General features: G+C 38.9%; 1 protein-coding gene across 1 annotated transcript in view; it reads left to right on the top strand.

The window, feature by feature from the left end:
• ptprt (protein tyrosine phosphatase receptor type T) overlaps nt 1–22,173 on the top strand; it is a 485,707-nt gene that overhangs the window by 153,118 nt on the left and 310,416 nt on the right. The window contains exon 8 of the mRNA XM_084740791.1: nt 4,104–4,397. Within this exon, the coding sequence (XP_084596917.1) occupies nt 4,104–4,397 (294 nt within the window). The remainder of the gene's footprint in view (nt 1–4,103; nt 4,398–22,173) is intronic.

Here is a 22,173-nt window from a genome sequence, read left to right as displayed (position 1 = left end):
TTCTGCATCTGAAGTAGTCTTTTATTAAATTATTTATATTTATTAAAGAGGCCATTTAGAAAATGTGACATAAAAAGAAAAAGAAACAGCACTTTTAAGTATGTCTGAGGCCCTTGTTGATCAAATTGTACTCTCTATTTGAGAATGATGAGGATAATTTATTTTCTTGTTTTCTTTTTTGGAAGGAAACTGCTGGTACTTCATCACAACTTTCTAAGCTTCATGAATGTTAATAGAGGGTACATAACTGCACTTTATTTTGACTGGACTATATGCATTCAAATGCATGCAGTGCACATACACCTTCTCTCTCTCTCTCTCTCTCACACACACACACACACATACACACACACACACACACACACACACACACACACACACACACACACACACACACACACACACACAGATGCTTATTGTCTTTCACTCTCCCCTGCACTCACGAATGCACAAACAGACTCGGACACACATACACACACACACACACTCACAGCCTCCATATAGTTGAGATGGATGAGTATGCGGTGACTGACAGTTGATTCATCGGTCCCGCAGCCACCATACATATTCTAATGCAGCCTTGAGGAAAGTAAAAAACTCGCAGAGTGAGATCAGGACTTTGCTTTTAGACAGCGGGAGGAGAGGGGCCATTATTCTTAGCTAGCATAACGTAGCTGTCAACTGACAAAGCACCTGCCACAGAGAGAAAAAAAAGATTTATACTTAGAAACCTAGACTTCAATCTTAAAACGACTCTTTAAGCTGTTTACTGTATGGAGTAAGGAGTTCATTTTCAAAACACTCAGTGCCATGGCATGTTATAATGGTTAGTCCTCCATCATACATGCATTTCTTTTAGAGCATTGAACTTTTTGTACGATGAATTTATGGAGGCTGTGATATCATAATAGCTAGTCTCTTTGAAGCAATTTTAAAGTTAATTTGTGAATTTTTGTCTTATTTTGATCTCAATATTAGTATGAAAATGATTATGTGGTCTGAACTCTGAGACTATTAAGACACAGTTAAATTAAATTTTCAATTAAATATTCTTTATTAGCATGAATGTTTTGTAAACAATATGGCCCAAATGTTAATGATACAATTAGAAAGGGTTGTGCAAATTAATTAAATCTAATGATGAAAGGTCAACAATTAAATAGACTGTAGACCTTGTTTTCTCTCTGCTCTTTTATTTTCCAGCAGGGACGTGTACAGAAGCTCAGGTAGATATGTCGTGACTGAAAACTCTAGTGATCTAAAATAACAGTATTTTTACCTGTGATGTAAAGGTTCAAGATTAGCCAGAAATCAGTCCACTGCACAGGCAGATCTTAAGTGTGTCACCGCCGCTGTCCAAGGTGCTGATCCTGCTACCATCAGACATGTGGGCGCTGTCCGCGGTGATTACCTAGAGTTCATGCTGATGGGCAGGATTCTCACTGTGTCAGAGTCTGATGACCAGCAGAAAAAACTGTGCTCGTCATTGTTTCCATCTGTTCCTGTTGCTCTTGAACCGACTGATTCAGGTTGCCGTGTTTTGACATCATTATGTTAGTCAGCACCAGTACGTCTGCCTCTCGCTGCGGCATTGAATTTTAGAGAGCCGTGTGAGCTGAAGTTGTATTTTACCATCTGGCTTGATTCAGTGGGGAGCAAGCAATATTCATACAGTGGATCCAAATTTATACATTGTTAATTAAACTTCCTGCTAATAATAACAGTATGAAGGCTCACTTGTGGATTTGGGGTTGAGTGGATGACATTGTCCAGTACTTGAAGTTCTTTTACTCAAATTAAAGAGAGTATTGATCCCCATCATGTGATGTTCTCCTTTCAGTATGTGCTTTTCAGCTAAAAGCTATTTTGTGTCGCATTTCATGAAGGTCTCACTCTTCGTATGGATGTTTGGTATCTCATTTTTAAATAGATGCTGCTGTCTTGAATTTGGTTTTGAAAAAAAAAAAAGAAAATGAAGGGAGTAATAAAACATCCTATGCTTTTAGGCTTGACAGAGGCCATTATTTTAAAGTAGCATAATGTGAAAGTCTAGTGGCAAAGTAGCTGTCAGCAACATGTCAACAATGTGATGGATTAGAGCTACAGGTGGGGAACTGTAAAATGTCTCCTTTTTAGCTTTTAGAGGCAACTGTTTTCAATTCAAAAGTAAAACTGTGTCTCACATTGTAACCGGTTTGTCACCGCGGTTGCACAGAAGAATACGCTTTGAGCACCAGATCAACATACATCATATTCCAAGGGTCTATGAGGGTTCAGGGTGTAATAATACAATGTAAAACTTTAGCCTCTGGAGTAAAATTGGGTACCGATACATCATGACGAACTGTACTGCAAATCAGCCTGAAAAGACTGGACTCTTAACTTTCTTCCATCATGTTTATGGATATTTTTATTGGGGGAATCAATCGAGGGCCTGAAAATATCTTGAAGGCAAGTGGTACATAAAAAAATACCACATAATGAAATGATGCATTTCAAATTGTGTTTGTTATTTTTGAAAATTACAGCGAGCACCCTGAGGGTTGTACAACATTCATTCATTTGTTTGAGCGTCACACACTTAGGCACCGCTGATTGGACTTTAATACAGTTTTCGGGGAAGATGAATTCTGTTATGTATTCTAATTTCACAGCGATAAGCTCGGGTGGGGGTACAGTTACAGTCAAAACAGGGTGATATATTTGTTTTCTGATTGGCTCTGACATGAACTGCATGATTCAACAGGGACGATGTGCTTCATTGATTGTCAGTAGAATTTTTGCTGCACCCCAAAAGAAAGACAAATCTGAATCTACATGTAGCGGCTTTTTCTCAGTCATGAGCAAAAATTGGAGACGTAGTTTGCTGCGCTGATGCCCCCCCACAAACCGAGGGGTTTTATATACAGGTCTGTAGCCAAGATACTGAGGTCAGGAGTCAAACTCCTCTATTTTCACCAAAAAGGAACTGACTGACAAGGTCTTGCCCTCTGACAGATGGCACAGAGTTCCCCACCCTAAACTCAACCGTTTTAAAAACTCATTTGTTCCTACTTCAATTAAATCCTTAAAACAATGCTGTTTGAGGCTGCAGGGATTGTGCAATTGTTTCATGGTGTTTTCATCCCGGCGTATGTGTAATATGTGTTGTGTGCAATATCTTGTAATGTGCAATGTGGATTATGTAAAATTTATTATGCGGGTTGTTTTACTGCGACTGTAGAGGCATTCTTGTGTGCAGCATTTCAGTCAAAGACAAATTTCCCTACAGGGACAATAAATTATATCATATTGTATTGTACCATACAAAGTCAATGTTTCTGATTATTATAAATTCATATAATATCATATATTCTCCTTTTATTTATACATTTAATTACATTTATTGTAAAAAATTTCCACTTAAATGATGGTCTAAATGGAGTGTCGGAGCCTATAAGGCCTGCAAAAAATCTTAACATCATTAAGTAATTTATTTCTAAATTGCACTGTAAACCAAGTGTTTCTTGAAAAAAAAAAGCACAAAAATAATATTTCTTCTATTTCTATCTTTCTTCGTTTCCTGTAGAAATAAACTCTTCTCAAGAATTTTCCCCCAGATTTTGTCATTGTCTTAAAAAGAAAAAGATGGTGCAGGTTGTTTTCTGACACAAAAATCTCCATCATCCTTTTGTTTATTTGTCAAGAAAAATTTTACTTGACTTAAGAACAAACTTTAATTGAATTTTTTTGGAAACCGCATGTTTTAAGAAACCAGAATTCAAAGACAAAAATAACTCAGTAAATGTGTGTTTTTGCAAATTAAAGATACCAAGTCTAAAATAAACACTAGACTCAGCCATAAAAAGACACCATGTATAGTTTGTGTGTAATTGTACAATGTACACAACAATTTATGTTGTTAAAATCCCCCAAATTTGCAGAGACAGCACTGAGGACATGACCTCAGTGTCCTCAGTAGTAGCTACAGCCCTGTTTATATACATAGCGAAGTCATCAAGCAGAAAGCTGTCATGTCATGTAGGAAAACAAATTTAAAACTACGGAAAAAAAAAAGTGGTGAACTGTTCCTTTAAATAACCACCCATGTTGTCATTTCACAGCTCCACCCACCCCCATTGCTCCACCTGAGCTTCTCGCCGTTGGCGCCACGTACCTTTGGATAAAACCCAACGCCAACAGCATCATCGGCGACGGGCCGATCATCCTGAAGGAGGTGGAGTACCGCACCACTTCAGGGAACTGGGCGGAGACCCACGTGGTGGATGCCCCCACCTATAAACTGTGGCACCTGGACCCAGACGTGGAGTACGAGATCAAGGTCCTGCTATCCAGACCTGGGGAGGGAGGGACGGGGCCGCCGGGGCCGCCGCTGGTCACCAGGACTAAATGTGCGGGTGAGTGATGCGTCTTTCTCTTTTTTTCTTTCTTTTACTTCAGTTTTTAAATTCCCTGTTGAATTCGCTGTCGCTCCCTTTTTTCTTTAAAGAGTTGTTTGGGTCTTTTGTTGTCTTTCTTCTGTTGTTGGGGACCTTGGATCCATTGTGGTCCAGAATGGTAATGCTTTGCTGACTAGAAACAGTTGCTGTGTCCACATGTTCCAAAGTCCGAATACTCAAATGACACATCAAACAGCCCGTTCTCACTCCCAATCAATCAAATATGGCAGTTTGGTCAGTGCTCTTATGCTTCAGACCACGACACTGTACGTACCCCTCAAGCATTACGTTTTGATGCGCCGTTGAAGTCAGGTGACATAATTCAAAGAGAAAGTCTGTGTTTAGAGGAGGAGGAGGTTTGGTGGACTTTCAAACCAAAAGTCAACAGAGACTCTTTTTTAATTTGTTACATAACTTGTTATAATGTACTGTCAGTAACATACGTTTTGTTATGTTGCTTTATGTTACATATTGCATATTTGTCATGGCTATCTTGACCCTGCATGTGTAAAAAACGATGCAAGAAGAGTACATAAAGTGTCATAGTTTGAAGTGTACAGTAGATTTTACAGTGAGGAAATTTTCCCGCCAGTTAATAAACTTGTGTTACCGATTCTACCAGACATTTTACGAAAAAAGATATAAGCAGTGACGCACAATTCAACATTGCAGCACTTACTTCGACCTGTAACGTTAGATCTTTAGTATTTCCCCTTAACTCACTGTAGCTAACGTCCACAGACAAGTTAAAGTAACGCTAACATAGCAATCTGTAATATATTTACTGTAATTTATCATTTAAACTGAATGCCGAATGTTTGCTGAATGAGTTAGTGTCTGTTTATGAGTCATGAGAAATATTTAAAAGTTTTTTAGGAGTAGATATTTATAGCAGTTAAATTGAACTGAAAGCTATAGAGCTGTGATCAACCTACAGTGTAAGACTCGTCCTTGCTTCTTATTTTCAGTTTTGTCCTTCCTGTGGATTTCAGTCTATGTAACCATATGTCAACTTCATAATCAGGCTGTGATTAGCCGACAGCGTTATGTTTGAAATCTGGCTCCTGCTACTCCGTGCTGTAACTCGACTGCGTGGAGCAGACACTTTCGGTTTATAATTGCAGCTTCTGCTGTCCAACTAAGTATTGACAACACAATTAATGTGTAGCGCAACCGACCAAGCTGCTGTATTTGGACAAGTGGGGACTGAAAACGTGTTGCATCAAAGAGAACACCCATATTGAGAGGTTGCAGGTAAATAAACTATGGTTTGTGTATGATTAGGGTAATGTTTGAGTACGGTTAGAGTAAGTTCTGAGTAACCGGCTTTAGAGACAGAGAAGCTAAAAGGCAAACGAGTGAATGAAAAAAAAGAAGACCAAAAGGAAGGGAAAAAAAAGTCTCCAATTACTTATTCTTGAGAACGAGAGTGCAAATCAAAGATGATGATAATTGGGATGTTAAGAAGGTGCCCCGGAGATGAAGGAGAGGTGGAGTGCGGGGGCTGGAGGAGGAGAGGAGGAGGAGGAGATACGGGAGGTTAGGTGGGGGCAATCATGGCCGATAATGAGGATCCCAGCGGGGGTGTAAGGACACAACGAGTGGCAGTTCATTTGATAAAGTGACAGCCCATCAGATCTCAGACGTACTGTGTGTGTGTGTGAGGACCAGCTACACCCAATAGGAAGCCATCATCGCTCAGCCTTCTTTCTCTTCTACAAAATGTCCTTCCGTCTATCTTTCTCTGTTGACTCTTGTTTGCCTATGCTTCTTTTCGTTTCTTTCTCTCCTCATTAATTCCTCTTTTGACCTTTCACTTTCTTCTTGCTTTAATTTTGCTCATTTCTTCACTTATTTCCCTTTTCATCACACTCCGTGTCTCTCTTTCTCTATCACTCCCCTGCTCTCTACTTCTTTCATGTCTATCTTTTTCTCTTCCTCTTCTTCTTCTCTTCTTTTGCTCCTCTGCTCACTTGCTCCTTCTCTTTTCCTTGCTTTGTTGTGTCCCTTTCTCTGTCTGTTTTTCACCTTTGCCAATCTCCCCACCGCTTTCCCCCTCTTTATCTTCTTTTACCTTTCCCTTTTGTTTTTGTCTTGCTCAGCCATTTTTCTCAAATGCTTTTTCTGATGGAAAGAAATGAGACAAAGGTCTTTGTCAGTGATTTTTTTTTTCAGTGAGAGGAGTGGAGTTGGAGTGAGTAAGATAAAGGATGAGAAGAGGAGAGTGAGGCAAACTTTGCGGAAGAGTAAAGGTGCTCAATCTGCATCTAACCTTTGATTCACAGAGGAGACTGATGCATTTGAATTGTGCTTCTTCCCTGTAGTATTTTATCTGTTACTGACAATGCCTTTACTTTAATGTAAGAAAATGTAGCGTGTGTGTGTGTGTGTGTGTGTGTGTGTGTGTGTGTGTGTGTGTGTGTGTGTGTGTGTGTCTTGGGGCTCCAGTTGTTTATGTTTCAAGTAAGTTATGTCAAAACTTTAATCTAATTGGAATGGGAATTTGATGTGTCTGTGGTTGTGTCTGAGTTTGCACATATTTTATTTTTGTGTATCTCTGTTTTTACATTACCGTGTGTGTGTGTGTGTGTGTGCACGTGCGTGTGTGTGTCAGTATATTTGTGTATCTCCTGTCCGCCCCCTGAAATTTTTTAGTCTGTGGTAATCAGCAGGTGAAAATTATGTGCTAATAGCACAGACACACTCCCTCTCTCCCTCCTTATGTATTTTCCCTCCTGCTCACTTATTCTCCTCTCTTCTTCTCTTCCTTTCTATCTGCCTTTCTCTTGAATTATGAGGATGACATTATTTAATATTATTCTTATTGTCAGTAAATCCTTCTCCTATCTTTGGCACTCAGCCCCAACCTCCTTAGTTTCTACTTAAGATATAGGTCATATCATAACATCATTAATGAACGGTGAAATTATTGTTAATTAAACTTTAGTTTACAGTTATTTTGTTAACAGACATTAAAATAATGTAATTTTATGCTTTATAAACCATTTATTAAGCAAATGTAAAGTTGCAACTTTATGGTGGCCATTTAAATAATGTTTATAGATGTATTACAAAATATGTATTAACAATTACTACATGGCTTTGTTAAATACTCAATTCTGATTGGTCAATTGCAGCACTATAAGGTCTGTTATTTCTGTATAGAAAACTGTTTCTATGCCTATCAGACTGTTGTTATCTAGAACAGACTGTTGCAATGGACACAGCTGTAATCATAGACTCTGAAGAAACGATCAGTCATTTTTAAATCGCTAAAATCATTTTAAAATTAATACTTTGTATCAAATTATAAATCCGTTTAGTACAGAACCATGTAACAGGTGTGATAATGTGCAGTGAGCAGGAAATAAAGCCATAAAATAATTTTTAAATGATACAAATGTGTGCCAAACATAGATATGTGTATTTTTTGGTACGTAAGCATGTAATAAGCTTGATAATGTACTTCATAAAGTACATAGTGATGCCAATTTGGCAACTTTGTTGCTAGATTTAGCAACTTTTCCTCTAGTGACTTTATTTCTATGAAGCGATTAGCAATAAGTTTAATGACTTATTCTGCCAACAGCACTGGGGTCTCCCTCTCCTCTTGCTCTCTGCATAGGCAGTCAGTCTCTGGAACTTTTTAAAGTGCAAATGAGCTCCTTTCACTCTTTCTCTTTCTCTTTTGAAGAAAGTGTTTTTTTTGCATGGACAGTTTTCTTGAAAATGCATAGAAAAGAGTCGTACTGAAAACGATCATCCTGGGTTCACCAAACTGTAAAAAAAAGAAGGAATAAACAGGATGAAACTTAATTTAAGCACTGTTATTTATCTAGAACATTAATAATTTACACTTGATGTTGCCTTCATAGACTGGAGCCTGTGTGTCCCAGTGGAAGTTATCGCTATTCAGACGGTTAATTTAATTCTAACAAGTAACCAGTATTGTAATAATAAGTTTCAAAACATGGTCTCCCTGCAATGAATACTATGGGGAATAACATCATCTCACATGAATTCATCTGGGCTCGTTGAATCTCAGCTTTCCAGTCATACTCAATTTATGCAATTCCAGTTCTGCTCAGGGACTCCGGCATGCAGGAATACTGAAATATACCATTTTTAAACTAGGCAGGAAGAACACATCTATACTACAGGCAAAAAAAAACAATCAGTATGGTTTTGCTCATGGCTGCATGGGATTAGCATAAAGAGGGCACATTTGTAAAGAGGAGACTTTAGGTATACATTTCATTTGGATTTTTTTTTAGGTAAATGGACGCCTTAACTGGTCATGCCAGTTTTTCCTCACAAACTTTTCACCCTTCCCAACAAGCTGGCATGGCATGCTAACTGCCAATGTATGCCTTAGGTCATCTAATTTCATATGATTCCAGTATCTTTAAAAATGAGCCGACTACAGTTAAATAAGTTTAATTATGTAAAGTTTACTTTTACAGTGTTGTATCAAAGGCAGGAATAAATTCTTTTGTTGGAGAGTAGTAACAGCTCAGGAATAATCCACGTCTTTTTTATGTAGTGAGTATTTTTGACAAAAATCTAAACTGTGTGTGTTCATTATAATGAATAAACTGGTCGCCCAGCCGTGTGACTCACTGATGTTTTTATTAGTTTTTGACAACAGTGGAGCTTTGCAGGCTACAAACAAAAAAATCTAAATTCAGATTTGGTTTTGGTCTTTTCATGGACTTTACTGACAATAATAAAAATATAGAATGTCATCAGTGTGTCTCTCTCTTCCTCATTACCTCGTTTCATTCCCTCTGTTCACTCTGTAAACCTAAACCAGACCCACATGACAGCTGTAATAAATAGGTACACAAAACTGAAGAGCAAAGCTGTCTTTGTCTTGTAGTGTAAAGACACACACAAACACACACGTACACACACGTACACACACGTACACACACACACACACACACACACACACACACACACACACACACACATACACACGCACACACACACACACACGCACACACACACACACACACACGCGCACACACACACAAACACAAACACTAAAATACACAGGGAAATATGAAGCAGGGAGGAGAGAGAGGTGTGAAGAGTTGGAAAGGAAGGAAGAAAGGAAAGGGAAGGGATGGAAGGAAGAAAGGAAGAGAGGGGAAGGATGGATGAAAGGAAGACAGGGAAGGAGGACAGCAGAGGATGAAGGAAGAAAGGAAGAGAGGGGAAGGATGGACGAAAGGAAGAAAGGAAGAAATTAAAGTATAGAACTAAGAAATGAAAAAGGGGAAAAGATTGAAGAAATAAAGAAAGGAAGGAAGAAAGGGAAGGGTGGAAGAAATGAAAGGAAAGAAATGAGGTGAAAGATGGGAGAAAGAAAGAATAAAAGGAAGAAAGCAAAGGATGGGGGAAAGGAAGAGGGAAGGTTGGAAGGAAAAAAGGAGGACAGCGGAGGATGAAACAAAGGAAGAAAGATAATAATGGAAGAAAGAAAGGAAGAGAGGGGAAGAATGAAATAAAGAAAGGAGGGAAGACAGGGAAGGGTGCAAGAAATAAAAGGAAGGAAGTGAGGAAGAGAGGGGAAGGATGGACAAAAGGAAGACAGGAAATGAGGGGAAGGATGGGAGAAAGAAAGGAAGGAAGAATGGAAGAGGAGAAGGATGGAAGAGAAGAGGAAGAAAAGAAAGGAAAGTGGTGGAGAAGAAAGTGATCCAAGTGAGACCAGAGGGAGCAAGGGAAAGAAGACGATGGTTGATGTGAAGTGAAGTGGGACAGAGGTGGTGTGTGTGTGTGTGTGTGTGTGTGTGTGTGTGTGTAGGTGTGTGTGTATGTGTGTGTGTAGGTGTGTGTGTTGATTTGTGTGTGTAAAGCGTAGTAGAAAGGAACATGTGTTTCTGGGCTAGTGGCGCTGTGTTGAGCTGTCACATCTATTCACAGGGTGCTTTCTGTGTGTGTGTGTGTGTGTGTGTGCGTGTGTGTGTGTGTGTATGTGTGATGCGATTGGAGCAGGCAGGTATGACAGATGTTCAAAAGCCTGCTGGCTACTGGCAGTGTTGGTGTGTGTTTGTGTGTTTGTCTCCACACCTTCTGTGTTCACCTTTCTGTTCATGTTAGCTTCTGCAGCTCTGCTCAGGCCTCATAATCAACAGCTACTTGTAACATTTTCAAACATATTTCATTTCAATTTCAAATTCATTCTTCATTAACATACTGCTAAAGTTGTAAAGGATGTGTTCATTTCATACCAACTTGTATCATAAGTGCAGGTTTTCTCAGATTTAGTATTGTGAGGTTGATTTCTTCAAGTGGTTTCATTTTATTCCCTAGTGGTATAAATTAAACTGACTTGAAATTTGGTTGATAATTAACATTTTACTAATTATTTTTGTCAAATTGCTGTGTAATGACCCTGTTTCTGGAAACTCCTTTTCTGTACAGTTTTTTTTGGACATTTTGAGTCAGTTTTCTGGTGAATTAGCAATTAAAGCTGCAGTAGGAAATATTATTCTGTTCCGTTTTGTAAATGTGTCTATAAACCTTGACATTTCTCTTCAAACCTTGTGTGCAGATTTGGCTCATCATTTAATGGGCGGGGCTTAGCAGAATGATACGATGTGCATTGACATTACTGTAGATCGGTGGTTCCCAACCTTTTTTTTCCTTGGCATGCCCCCCTCAAAGAAAAGCTGAGCCCCCCAAGCTGGAAAATGCAGGTTTGTACAGGTGCAGTTACAGATTTGAAAAGTGTTTGGATTTTGGATTAAGTGCTTGAAACTGCTTGTATTATGTCCATAATAAATCGCTCCCTGACTGAATTAATTAGTGAACTTTTTAGATGAAGTGCAACACATCGTCATTAAACTTTCCGTCACAAAACATAATTTTGGTTGATAATAGCAAAACAGCATCTGATTTAATGCGATGAAGAGGTGGAATAATCATTTTATATTTGAATATGTCATTTACTGACTGGAAAAGCTTAAAAATGCTTGAAAAGTGCTTAAATTTGATTTTGGAAAAGGTGCACAAACTCTGAAATTGTGATTTTAGTTAATATGTGCACATCTGATTTTGAGGACCTGTGATTTCTGGTGCCCACCTAAGGGGTGGCCCGGACCCCAGGTTGGGAACCAATTCTGTAGACAATTGAAAATCATAAGGCTGTGGGCATTGTAATGCACTCAACCTTAAAACTCAATCACATGTATGAACATCGTAGGACCCAGGTAGAAACCAAAATTCTCCTCAGCTCTGTGGTTTTGAGGATTTTATTGTCTCCCGTGACCCATCAAATCCAGACCAGCTGATGTTCTCCTGGGCCTCCTCTTTATAGATAAAACACAGAGGCTCTAGCACCGATTATAAAGAAGTCCTCTAGCTGATAAGTTTGGGCCAGATTTGATCCCTTGCAGCAGCTATTTAAGTAGATGAAGTGATTGTCGTTAAGCAAGACATTAAACCCCTTTTAGTTTCTGTCACTCTGGGATAAAGTGTCAATGAAAATATAACAGCTTGAAGCAGTGCATCATAACCATGGGAATTATTGTCAACAATTATTCTGAAGTTGTTGTACTTTATTGCAAACAGTTATGGCAATGCAGATTGGCTATTCAGCTAACAGTTATGACAGTACTGATGAGCAAAATTGCCAACAAAATTGATGACGATGGCATTATTGCTCATATCAGCAAGTTAGAGCAGAAATTAGATCTTGGAGAAACCTTTACTAATTTGCAAAGTTTGTAAAACTTTACTGTTTACCCAAATATGATTATAAATAAAATAGTGATCTCAAACTAAAAACCAAAATATCAGGGCTGGTTTTTAGTCTGACTGACTACAAGGGCTCACTGAGAGTCGGCATGTCTAACTGATGCACTGACTCTGAGCGGGCGTTTATACTTTATTTATCTCTCTCTCTGTATATATAATCCAGTATATGCATTTTCTTCAATACAATTTACCAGCCAGTGTGCACCGGCAGAGCTGCCACTCCACACCACATCAGCCTACATACTCTTTTTTTTTTTTAACCTCTAAAACCTCGTTCATCATCTGTTATGTGCAAGAATCAGATTTCCACACAGAGAAAGTAAAAGTGCGCCCACTGGTCATAGATCAGTTATAAAATTGCAGGACACCACACAGCGCCTCTCCTGCCGGGCTGCTGACGGCTCTGTCAGCCCGGCACTCAGTCACACTGGGCAGCTGTAGGAGGATGCACCGACGTCTGGTACAGAAGTAGTTTAGCTGACTTCATTGACAGTCGGCGCCGGGGCACGAGAGCGTCCAGGGAGCCCAGCAGACACGGGCTGCGCTGCCCTCTGTTTGTATCGCTCTTCTCGACTTCTGCCTCAGTTAGTTTTATGGCTCAGTCATTCTGAGACGACAAGATTCAGTTTGTAAACTTTACAGCCTGCTGTGCTGCTCCTCCTGCAGTCTTCTGTGCACAATGACAAAAGCGCTGGGATTCGACAGGCAAAATGTGAGTCTGCTGGCGGTTTTCTCGACTGGTGACACGAATCATCAACTTTTAAAGAGGGAGCTCTACAGGTTGCTGTGCCAAGAAAACAATTTATGAATAAGCAAGCGAATTTATTTATTTAAGCACATTTTGTACACAGCGACAATTCAGTGTGTTTCACATAGATAAAAGAAAACAGAAAATCCATATCATAAATAAAATTTAAAGAAGGAACAAAATACATAAAATAAAGAGTCATTATATGATAAGTAATATAAAAGAATATAAAGAGTAAATAGAATACATTCTTAGACATAAGGGTTCTAAAACCTGAAGGGGTGAGGTTCTACTCAGAATCATTTGCTGTGAAGAACCCTTTTTTGGTTAAAAGGTCTGTGAGTGATCGTTGAGATCCTTGATAAACTATTTTGTCAAGGGTTCTTTGCACCATAATGCAAATTGGTTCTCGGTGGAACACCTTGGGTGGGTTCTAGATAAAACCTGGAATATATAATTGTTTTCGGGAGAACCCCCTGGGTAGATTCTAGTAAAAAAAAGGTTCTTGGCAAAACCCCTTTAGATGGGTTTCTGATAAAACCCTTCGAATATACAAGGGTTCTCAGTAGAACCCCCTGGGTGGGTTCTTGATTAAACCTGAAATATAAAATGATTCTTAGTAGGACCCCCTGGGTAGATTCTAGAAAAAATGGTTCTTGGTTAAACCCCTCTGGAAGGGTTTCTGTTCAAACCCTATGAACATACAAGGGTTCTCAGTAGAACCCGGTGGATCAGTTCTTGATCAAACCTATGGAATATAAAATGCTTGGCTGTTTTGATTGATTGTAATCTATAGCAATCTTAGTTTGATCAGTGACTATGAAGACTTTATTATTTTCTAAGCTGAAAACTATTTTAGAAAATTACTCAGAGGGGATTCTGGAAGACAATGTTCTCTCAAACTGGGGGTCTGTGTCCAGTGTGCATCTACTGTGTGACAAATTTGGAATAGAGAACCGTAGAGCTAAATAAATAAATAAATAAATGAGACAAGACTGCCAGAAGAGACAAATTGAAACATTTCAAAAAGGGAGATTTTTATTTTGACAGAAGTAGTGCCGTACCCTCAGGATGAGATTCTGGATGGATCAGACACAAATTAAACCCCGGCGAGTCTAACTGAAGCCTCGCTGTGACTTCTTCCATTATGTGGAAATCACACAAAATGTGCTTTTTTTCTCCTTTCGCTTCCTCCACTGGCTCCACGCTCCATTGTTGCCTCGCTGTTGTAGTGGATGCCGCAGCCGGCTGCCGGGCGGCCGTCGCTCAAAATAGGATTCAGGCCATTTCACCCATAACCGGCGCCGTGGTGGCTCCGGGGAATCCAACAACGATTTTAGCCATGTGCCTCCTCTAGCGTAGCACATTTGTGAGCGCGGCGTGAAGAGTATATCGAGGAGGCGAGCTAAAATGAACTCTCCATTTTGCTGGAGGTGCAGCGAGGACACGGCCTTGATAATGATTGATTTCATCACGCACCCCCCCCTCTAACTCTTCACCTCCCTTTCTGTCACTGCCACCCCTCCGTCTAATCATTCCTTCCTTACTTTTCAAGGCTTGTGATCAATTCATCACCCTGTTTTCATTTGGATAATATTTCTCCATACCCATCTCTTTTTCTGTGAACGACACTCGGTGGACCAGTTGTTCCTTCACTCCTTTAGTGCTGTGACCTCCATGGTTTTGTGATTCCTGTCTGTCTGCCTCTAAATTTCAAATCATCCTTTTTGTCTTCAATTCATCCCCACAAATCTTTCTCTCTTAAGCCTGCAAAGCCTGATAAATTAAATAATTGCCAGAAAATTCAAATTCAGATGTTAATTAGATGTTTTTTTTTTGTTTTTTTTTTACAAGGAAACTGCCTCATTTACAAATCATATTTTGTTTGTATCATATTTGATATGTCAGGTGTTTATGAAAATTTATTAATCACAACGGTTTTTATTATAGAAACAAAAACAAGAAGCTCAGAACTTTCAAGGCAGTTCAAGGCAGGTTACTGCAAATGATTTCTGAGTTTTGAAACCAACTCGACCAACTAGCTTTTATTGAAATACTGTATTTTTCTTTGTTAGATTAACTTGAATCTTAAAAAAAATATATATATTTTTTTTTTGCTTTTGAGTTTCTAAAACTCAAATCTGCAAATAATTATCTTTTCGTTTATTTCAAAACTGAAGAGTTTGGACTCTAAAATCTATTGCAATAAGTTGCCTTGAAATGTTAAGGTGGTCAGTAAAATCAGATTTGGTGAATATAACATACAGATTCTATAACAGCCAAGGATTTATTTCATGAAAATTAATTTAAAAGACAAGTATTAGCAAAGGTTAGCATTAGGAAGTTTCTTCATACTTGTCCTGTGGTACTTATCGTTTCCTCTGGGGGGCGCTGCCTTAAAATAAACAGACATATGAGTTGGAATGAGCTGAAATGTATAATATAAATGTTTTTCTTACTGTGACTTTTTTCAAAATTAGCAAAGACTTTCCTGCCAAAAACATGCAAGTTACTGCATGAAGGTGGCCATGTTGGATTTTGCACTGACAGGACGGCTGCTGCCTGCAGTTCACCAATAATCCACCAGAGGTCAGAAGACGTGTCTCAGATTGCGTACACCAGACTTTTCAGGAAAGTATTGATAATACTGATGGAGCACAGGCCTCACAAACTCATGTCTCAAGTATGATTCAAATGGAGGGTTAAGTTAGCATCATTGCTCTACTGCAGAGATCCTGTCAGAACATATCAACACCCTCCCTTTGACATTTTGCCATCCTCTTTTCTCTTCCTTGATCTTTCCGTCTCTTACTCTTTTCCCTCTCCTTCATCTTCCTCCACTCCTCCCTGTTCCTCTGTATTCCTGTCTCTCCTATCCTTCACTGAAAATATTACCTTAAACTCAATATTCCCCGAACATAAAATGTGAATATTGGCTCTGATCCTTGTCTCTATAAATATCAGCTTTTAACTTTAGCAATACCTCTTCAAAGTGCAACTGCATCCTCCTATAATCTCCTCTCCTCACTTCTTCTCCTCCCACCTCTCGTCTCCTCCTTATAAATTATTTTTATGTGAGGGATGATAATGTAAGTGTTGGCTAATATGTTACCCTGTAAAGATGGACTTTTAATTCACCTGCTGTACATAAATCATCCTTTAGTATCTTTTCTCTGCCTTTTCCTCCCTTAACATTTCCTTCCACTCTTCTTTATAGGAGGCAGATGCTAATATGAATGTTGGCTAATATGCAGCACTCTATAAAGACTTAATTCACCTGAGGGTTATATACTACATCCCAGCACCCCCCCACCCCATCTCCCCCATTTCTTATAAAGTAGATCTTTATGTGAAGGATGGTAATGTGAGTGTTGGCTAATGTGTTGCTCCATAAAGATAGATTTTTAATTCACCTGCTGGGTATATACTGATTTGGCTGACACCACTGCTGCACCATTCTGCCGAGCCAAGCAGTTTAATGCAGTTAAGAGGGTGCATCTTTCCTGCTTCAAACACGGCTACAGTCAAACTGTTCAGAGCTCAGATTTCGCAGGTAAAGCGGTATTAAGTAAGAGTGTGGGTCTTTTAGATTAGTGTTAAGTTAGCATATTGTGTTAAAAAGCAAATATGTCACAAGTCTTTCTTTCCTGCGACTTGTTGATGAGGTAATTGTAGCTTCAGATGCCAAATCACTGCCCACTTGCGTCAGACTTACAGCTGCAGTCTCCCATCACCGTTCACCGAGCTATGTCTTTCTTTAGAGCAGTCTGAAATCGCCATACTGACCCCCGCAGACAAGCCTGAGCCTTTGACCTCTACATGCATGGCTCAGGCAACATGTTCGCATCAAAAACTAAACTAACAAATGCAGCAGCTTGGTTAGTGGCCCTACGCTTCAAATTATATGTTTATACCGTAAGTCACATTCAATCGGACAGACGTTCTATACCTAATATTCATCAGCAATGCACTTGTTGTTCCTGCAAAGCATCAAAATGATTTAACACTGGTATATGAAAGATACTTAAACATCCTCACACTGTACTTTTCATCTCTCTCTCTCTCTCTGTAGCCTAGGAACTGAAAAGACCATGTTTTATAAATCAAAAAATTCTATTTTTCATCGGAAACAGAAACTCTACAGTGAAGATATACAAGTATCTTTCAGTTTACAGGTATTCAGTGATTGAATCAGTGACTGATTCAGGTCGATGCAACCTTCTGTAACTATATCAAGGAGCTGAATTTTTCTGTATCATAATGAACAACTTCAGTCAGAAGAAATATCTGTTTCCATCACATAATTTATGTTTTCTTGAATAAGATATTCAGAGTCGGGTGCATCCTTGGTTGAGTAGCTCATACTGTCAGTTATGCATGTGCGCAGCTCTGCAGTCAAGTTAGCAAAAATCAATATGCAACGTCCAGGCAGACTTTTAAAATAAAGGCACAAAAAAACTACTTGGGCATTTTGAGGGAAAGATCACGCTTTGGGTTAAAATGAGTATGTTACTTATGCACGTCCACCTTTCTGAAGTAAGTTATGTAAGTAAGTATGTAACTTATGTAAAAAAAGAATGGGTGAGAGTCCTGTGTTTGTTTGACCGATCTCCTCCGTATGTGGACTTTTTCACTTTTTATACCATGTCACCTGACTTCATAAACATTAGATAGAAATGACTCTGCAGACTACATGATTTGAAGCCGTATTTGCTGTACTTGACATGCTTGAAGTGAGAATGGGCCGACTCAGGAGGTCAAGCGGTCATCTAGTAATTGGACGGTTCCTAGTTAATTCCCCAGCTCCTCCAGAGAGAATGTCAAATTGTCCTTGAGCAAGACACTGAACCCCTAACTGCTCCTTATGAGCTGTTTGGCACCTTGCGTGGCAGTTTGTGTGTGAATGTGAATCTTGGCATGTGTGCCGGTTTATATTTTGAAGCTTTTCTGTCATGTGCCCTTTGACAACCCTCCTCTGAAGACCCTGAGTTTGACCAGAATTGAAAACTGCAGCTTTCTTCCAACACCAGTCCCTTCTGAACAAAGACGACTAATTACATTTAGTTCACCGGCTGCTTTACTCATCTTTCCAACTCTACAGCCTCTGCTAAAGCCATCAGACCAAGTTGAAATAGGCAGCAGCAAATTTAGATTCCTGTTGTGAGTGCTTTTCATTTTAATTAAGTTTTTATCTAACCAAATCCAATTGATGAGATGTTAAAATAAATAATTTATTTTTTTCCACCGGCCTTGGTCTTTCTGGTTATCAGTTCTCATATGATAATATTTTGCTCATCAGCACCATTGCAAAGACACAGAGATATGGAAAAAGCTTTACAATGTACTTCATGGGACATCATCAAATGAGCAGTATAAAAAATATATTGCTTATGTGATTCAAATTAAATTTATCTCAATATGTTTTGAAAGAAAATTAAGAGGAATGTTCTTGAGCTTCCCAATACAGTCACCAATTATTGTTGCAAATATCTGTGCGTGAATAAGTGCAACAGGTATTAGATAAAAGTTAAACTAGCAGGTTGTTCTGCATTGCAATGGGCCATTTAATCAACGATACAATAATGTGTTTTGAACCTTGACAATTTTCAATTTAAATAAAGCGATTTACATAAGTGGATTGAGTTGTACTTGATTAACCCAATCAGAAGCCCAGTTATCTTTCAAACGCGTAAAAAAATACTGTTTTAGTGGATTTTTACTTTAAATACACTCATAAATTGTTAGCAATAAAAAAAGTATTAACCCACCTTATTGTAAAACTGACAATAAATAGTCTTAAGAGACTTTTTTTTAACAAAAGCACAGGTTTATGCATTTTTCATAATGTTTAACTCATTTAAATGAATGAAGTGATGCTTTGAAGCACATTGCATGTATTATTTTAACAAAATTCTCCAAAAAATAGTATCTTCACAGTCTCCTGAGGTGAATAACCTGTGTAATAATAATCAATACGATGCATAATGAACTGATTGCATATGTAACAGTCGGAATAAATTAGTTTGTTTCCTTATTTCCCTGACAGTAATATCCAGGTCCCCTTTTGGTTTGAATGGACATATTCTTTTTCTTTTTTTTTTTAAGATCCTGACTAAAAGGTCTAACTCTTTCTTATAATATTTAGACATGTCTAAGTATAAAACATCTCATGTTCTCATGCTCTTATGCTTCCTCCTCACCTCATAACCAGCCCTGTTTGCTGATAAATGGGGTGTGTCGCTCCACTGCAGTCCACTTTAGATGATGTGGAACACTTTGATTGGCTTATAGACATCCAGTCAAATAGGTTTGGGCATTTGGGTGGAGTTGTGTGGCGCTAATAACAGATCTAGACAATGGACAGGGGATCTGAATGGGTTAAATTATTTAATGCAGTGCCGCTAACAGTAACAACAACCCTAAAACTGTCACTGCAACGATATTTGTGAGTAAAGTGTTGTTGAATTCTATCTGACAGAAATGATCTTCAAAAGTAGAAAAAATGCAGCAAAGATGGTACAGTTTATCTTCCTAAATTTAATGTAAATATTTTACTTTTATACTTAGTTAACTAACCTTAAATCTAAAAATTTAAATCGTTTAAAGTATAGCAGAAATTTGGCTCAATAAAGTCCATTTCCTCCTGTTGCTCTGCCTCTTCCTGTGCTTTCTTCGAGCCCATTCACACCTTTTTGCTGCTCCCTGACAAAAACCTACGAGCTGAACATCTTGAGCCAGAACAGCGTCTTTTCATCACGACGCTGCACAGTCTAAAGGAGGCTTTCAGTTGTCAAGGGGCTTGTTTCCACCATGCTAAGAGCAATTTCGCCATTCACATGGAGGTACAAAGCGGCCAGTTCTGCTGGTAAAAGCCCCCGGTTTAGTAGTTAAATGAAGGGTTGCTCTTCTTTCCATCCTAGCACAGATGGAAACCTACTTCACTGTGCAGATGAGGCATCTCAGTCATTACAGACAGCAAAGAAAAATGATTTTTCTCCAAGTAAAGATGGCATCATGTGGTCTAGTGGCATGTGCATGTTGTTACCATAGGGAACTATGCCTCTTATGTCTTAATGGCTAGCTGTTGTTTGCTTATTGTGTTATAATGAGAGAAAATTACTGACTATTTTAAGGTCTTTGTATATAAACCAAGCAGCTCGATGAAAATGGTAAAGGTTTCTGAGTCTTTGTAATCAACACTGTAATCATAAAGACACAGTTTTATCCTCCAGTTTTGCATCCAGTATTTCTCTGCAACACTTTTGTCTTCAAAAAACAGACATTTCCCCTCATGTGCTCTTCAGAGCAGGGGAACTAAAACCCAGGGAGAATGAGTCAATCCTCATTTAATCACACTTTTGAGAAAAGAGGACCTGAATGGAGAAACTCAACACAGACAAAACGTCTCTTCTGTTTTCTGTGGTCTCTTTTCTGAGAACATCTTAAAAATTAATTTTTCCTTTTCTTATTATGCAACTGTAAGTAAAACTCATTGTTCTCCTATGAATTGCTCTTGTCCTTCTTGAGTTTCTGTGTCGGCATGTTTGTGCTTGTGCTTAGTCTCTAAACGCCTGCCATGTCCCTGTCCTCATTCTTCCATTCTTTTAGTCATTTCCAGCTTCCCCTTCCTCGCTTTTAAGGTCATTCTACGTGTTTTTCGCTCTTCTGGAATCCAGCGTTTTCTCATTCACATGCTGAGAGTGACAACCACCCACAGAGTGCCTTATACTTCCTTGTGAATCCCTCCTTTGAATTTGCTCTGATGTCCTGTCACTCTTTCAGCATAGTCTCATTGTGGCTGTTGTTGAAATCCTGCTTCTTGGGGCGGCCCTTTTTACCGACTGAGACATGTCGGTTTGAGGGGCAGATGTCACTTTGCAGCATCCTCATTAACTGGAACGGCAGGACATGGTTATTGTGTGGAGGTTACTATGCTGAATTGAACTTTGAAACCAAGTTTTAAAATCCACAGTGGCACAATGACAGGCAGTTTATGTGTTAGGGTTAGCGTTAGGGTCGTCTGTCCTCTTCCACGTGCGTAGTAGAACATACAGCACCCATGAAGCTTGCACAAAATGTGAAACGCCGTCTCTAGAGCCAGTGTTTGATATGTCTGTTCTGGGCTACAGTGCAACCTGGCCTTTAAGGAAGAAGAGACTTATTTGTCTTATTCTAGGGCAATAAAAACACAACAGTTCTTATTTTTAGGTGATATGAAAAAATATTTAGTAATGTAATATTCTCTTTATGCCATATTCCACTAATAAAACCCTGTAAATTAGCTCAGTGGGTTTATATTTTCAATGTGTCCCTGTGATTAAATCGGTGGTCTAGAGATTCAAGATCATGTCATATTAAATGCCAATGACTGTCTTTGTAGGGGCATTAGACAACTTGAGACACACTGAACCAAATATAACTTCCCATGGTCACTAATCTATACAAAATAATTTCCATCAGCATAAAGCTCATGAATGCAACTAATCAAACCCGCTCCCTGTAAAGCTCTTAACGAAGACCATGAATGCAGCTCGCTAAAATCAAATTAACACTCTGCAGCTCTTAACCTTCCCTCAATTAAATCCAACCATTATGACATATCACCAGACACTGAAACTAGGGATGGCTTGATATCACTTTTTCATGTCCAATACTCATACAGTATTGAAACCTTCAGTGTCTGCTAATACCAGTGCCAATCTTTTCCCTCTCAACAACTAAGCTGTTAATAATACATAACTCTGATGCACTTTACTTAACTGGCTGTCTACGAGCATCATGCTCAAACTGTGAAACAAATATTTTAGTCCCAGGAAGGAAGAAATACTCAGCCCACAACTTGACTCAGTCATGCAATACCACTGCATCATTTTATTTGAACATTTTTGTTGTAGATTTTATCTTTTTGCCCATACATCAAAGGAAGAAGGTCCACAGGAGTTCAGTATGTCTTACACTGAAACTGGTTTAATAATACTTGGCCGCAGAGAACACGCTTTGTCCTGAAATTCCCTTCAGTTCTGGAGTTTTGGTCTGGTATTGTCTTTAAACATTCACAGATCAGGTCATGATGAACCTATGCACAAATAAAGTCAGACCCAACACATCTACAGCATATAAAAGTAGCCTATTGGTCTACAAATCCATTGCTCAGGGTCAGTGTTATCCAAACCAGATTACAGTTACGTCTTCTCGGTTCAGGGGGACAAGACAAACACC

Source organism: Lutjanus erythropterus, chromosome 2 (genome assembly GCF_056507025.1).
Source record: "Lutjanus erythropterus isolate fLutEry1 chromosome 2, fLutEry1.hap2, whole genome shotgun sequence".
NCBI classification, from domain to species: Eukaryota; Metazoa; Chordata; class Actinopteri; order Lutjaniformes; family Lutjanidae; genus Lutjanus; species Lutjanus erythropterus.
This window is presented reverse-complemented; position numbering and strand designations above follow the sequence as displayed.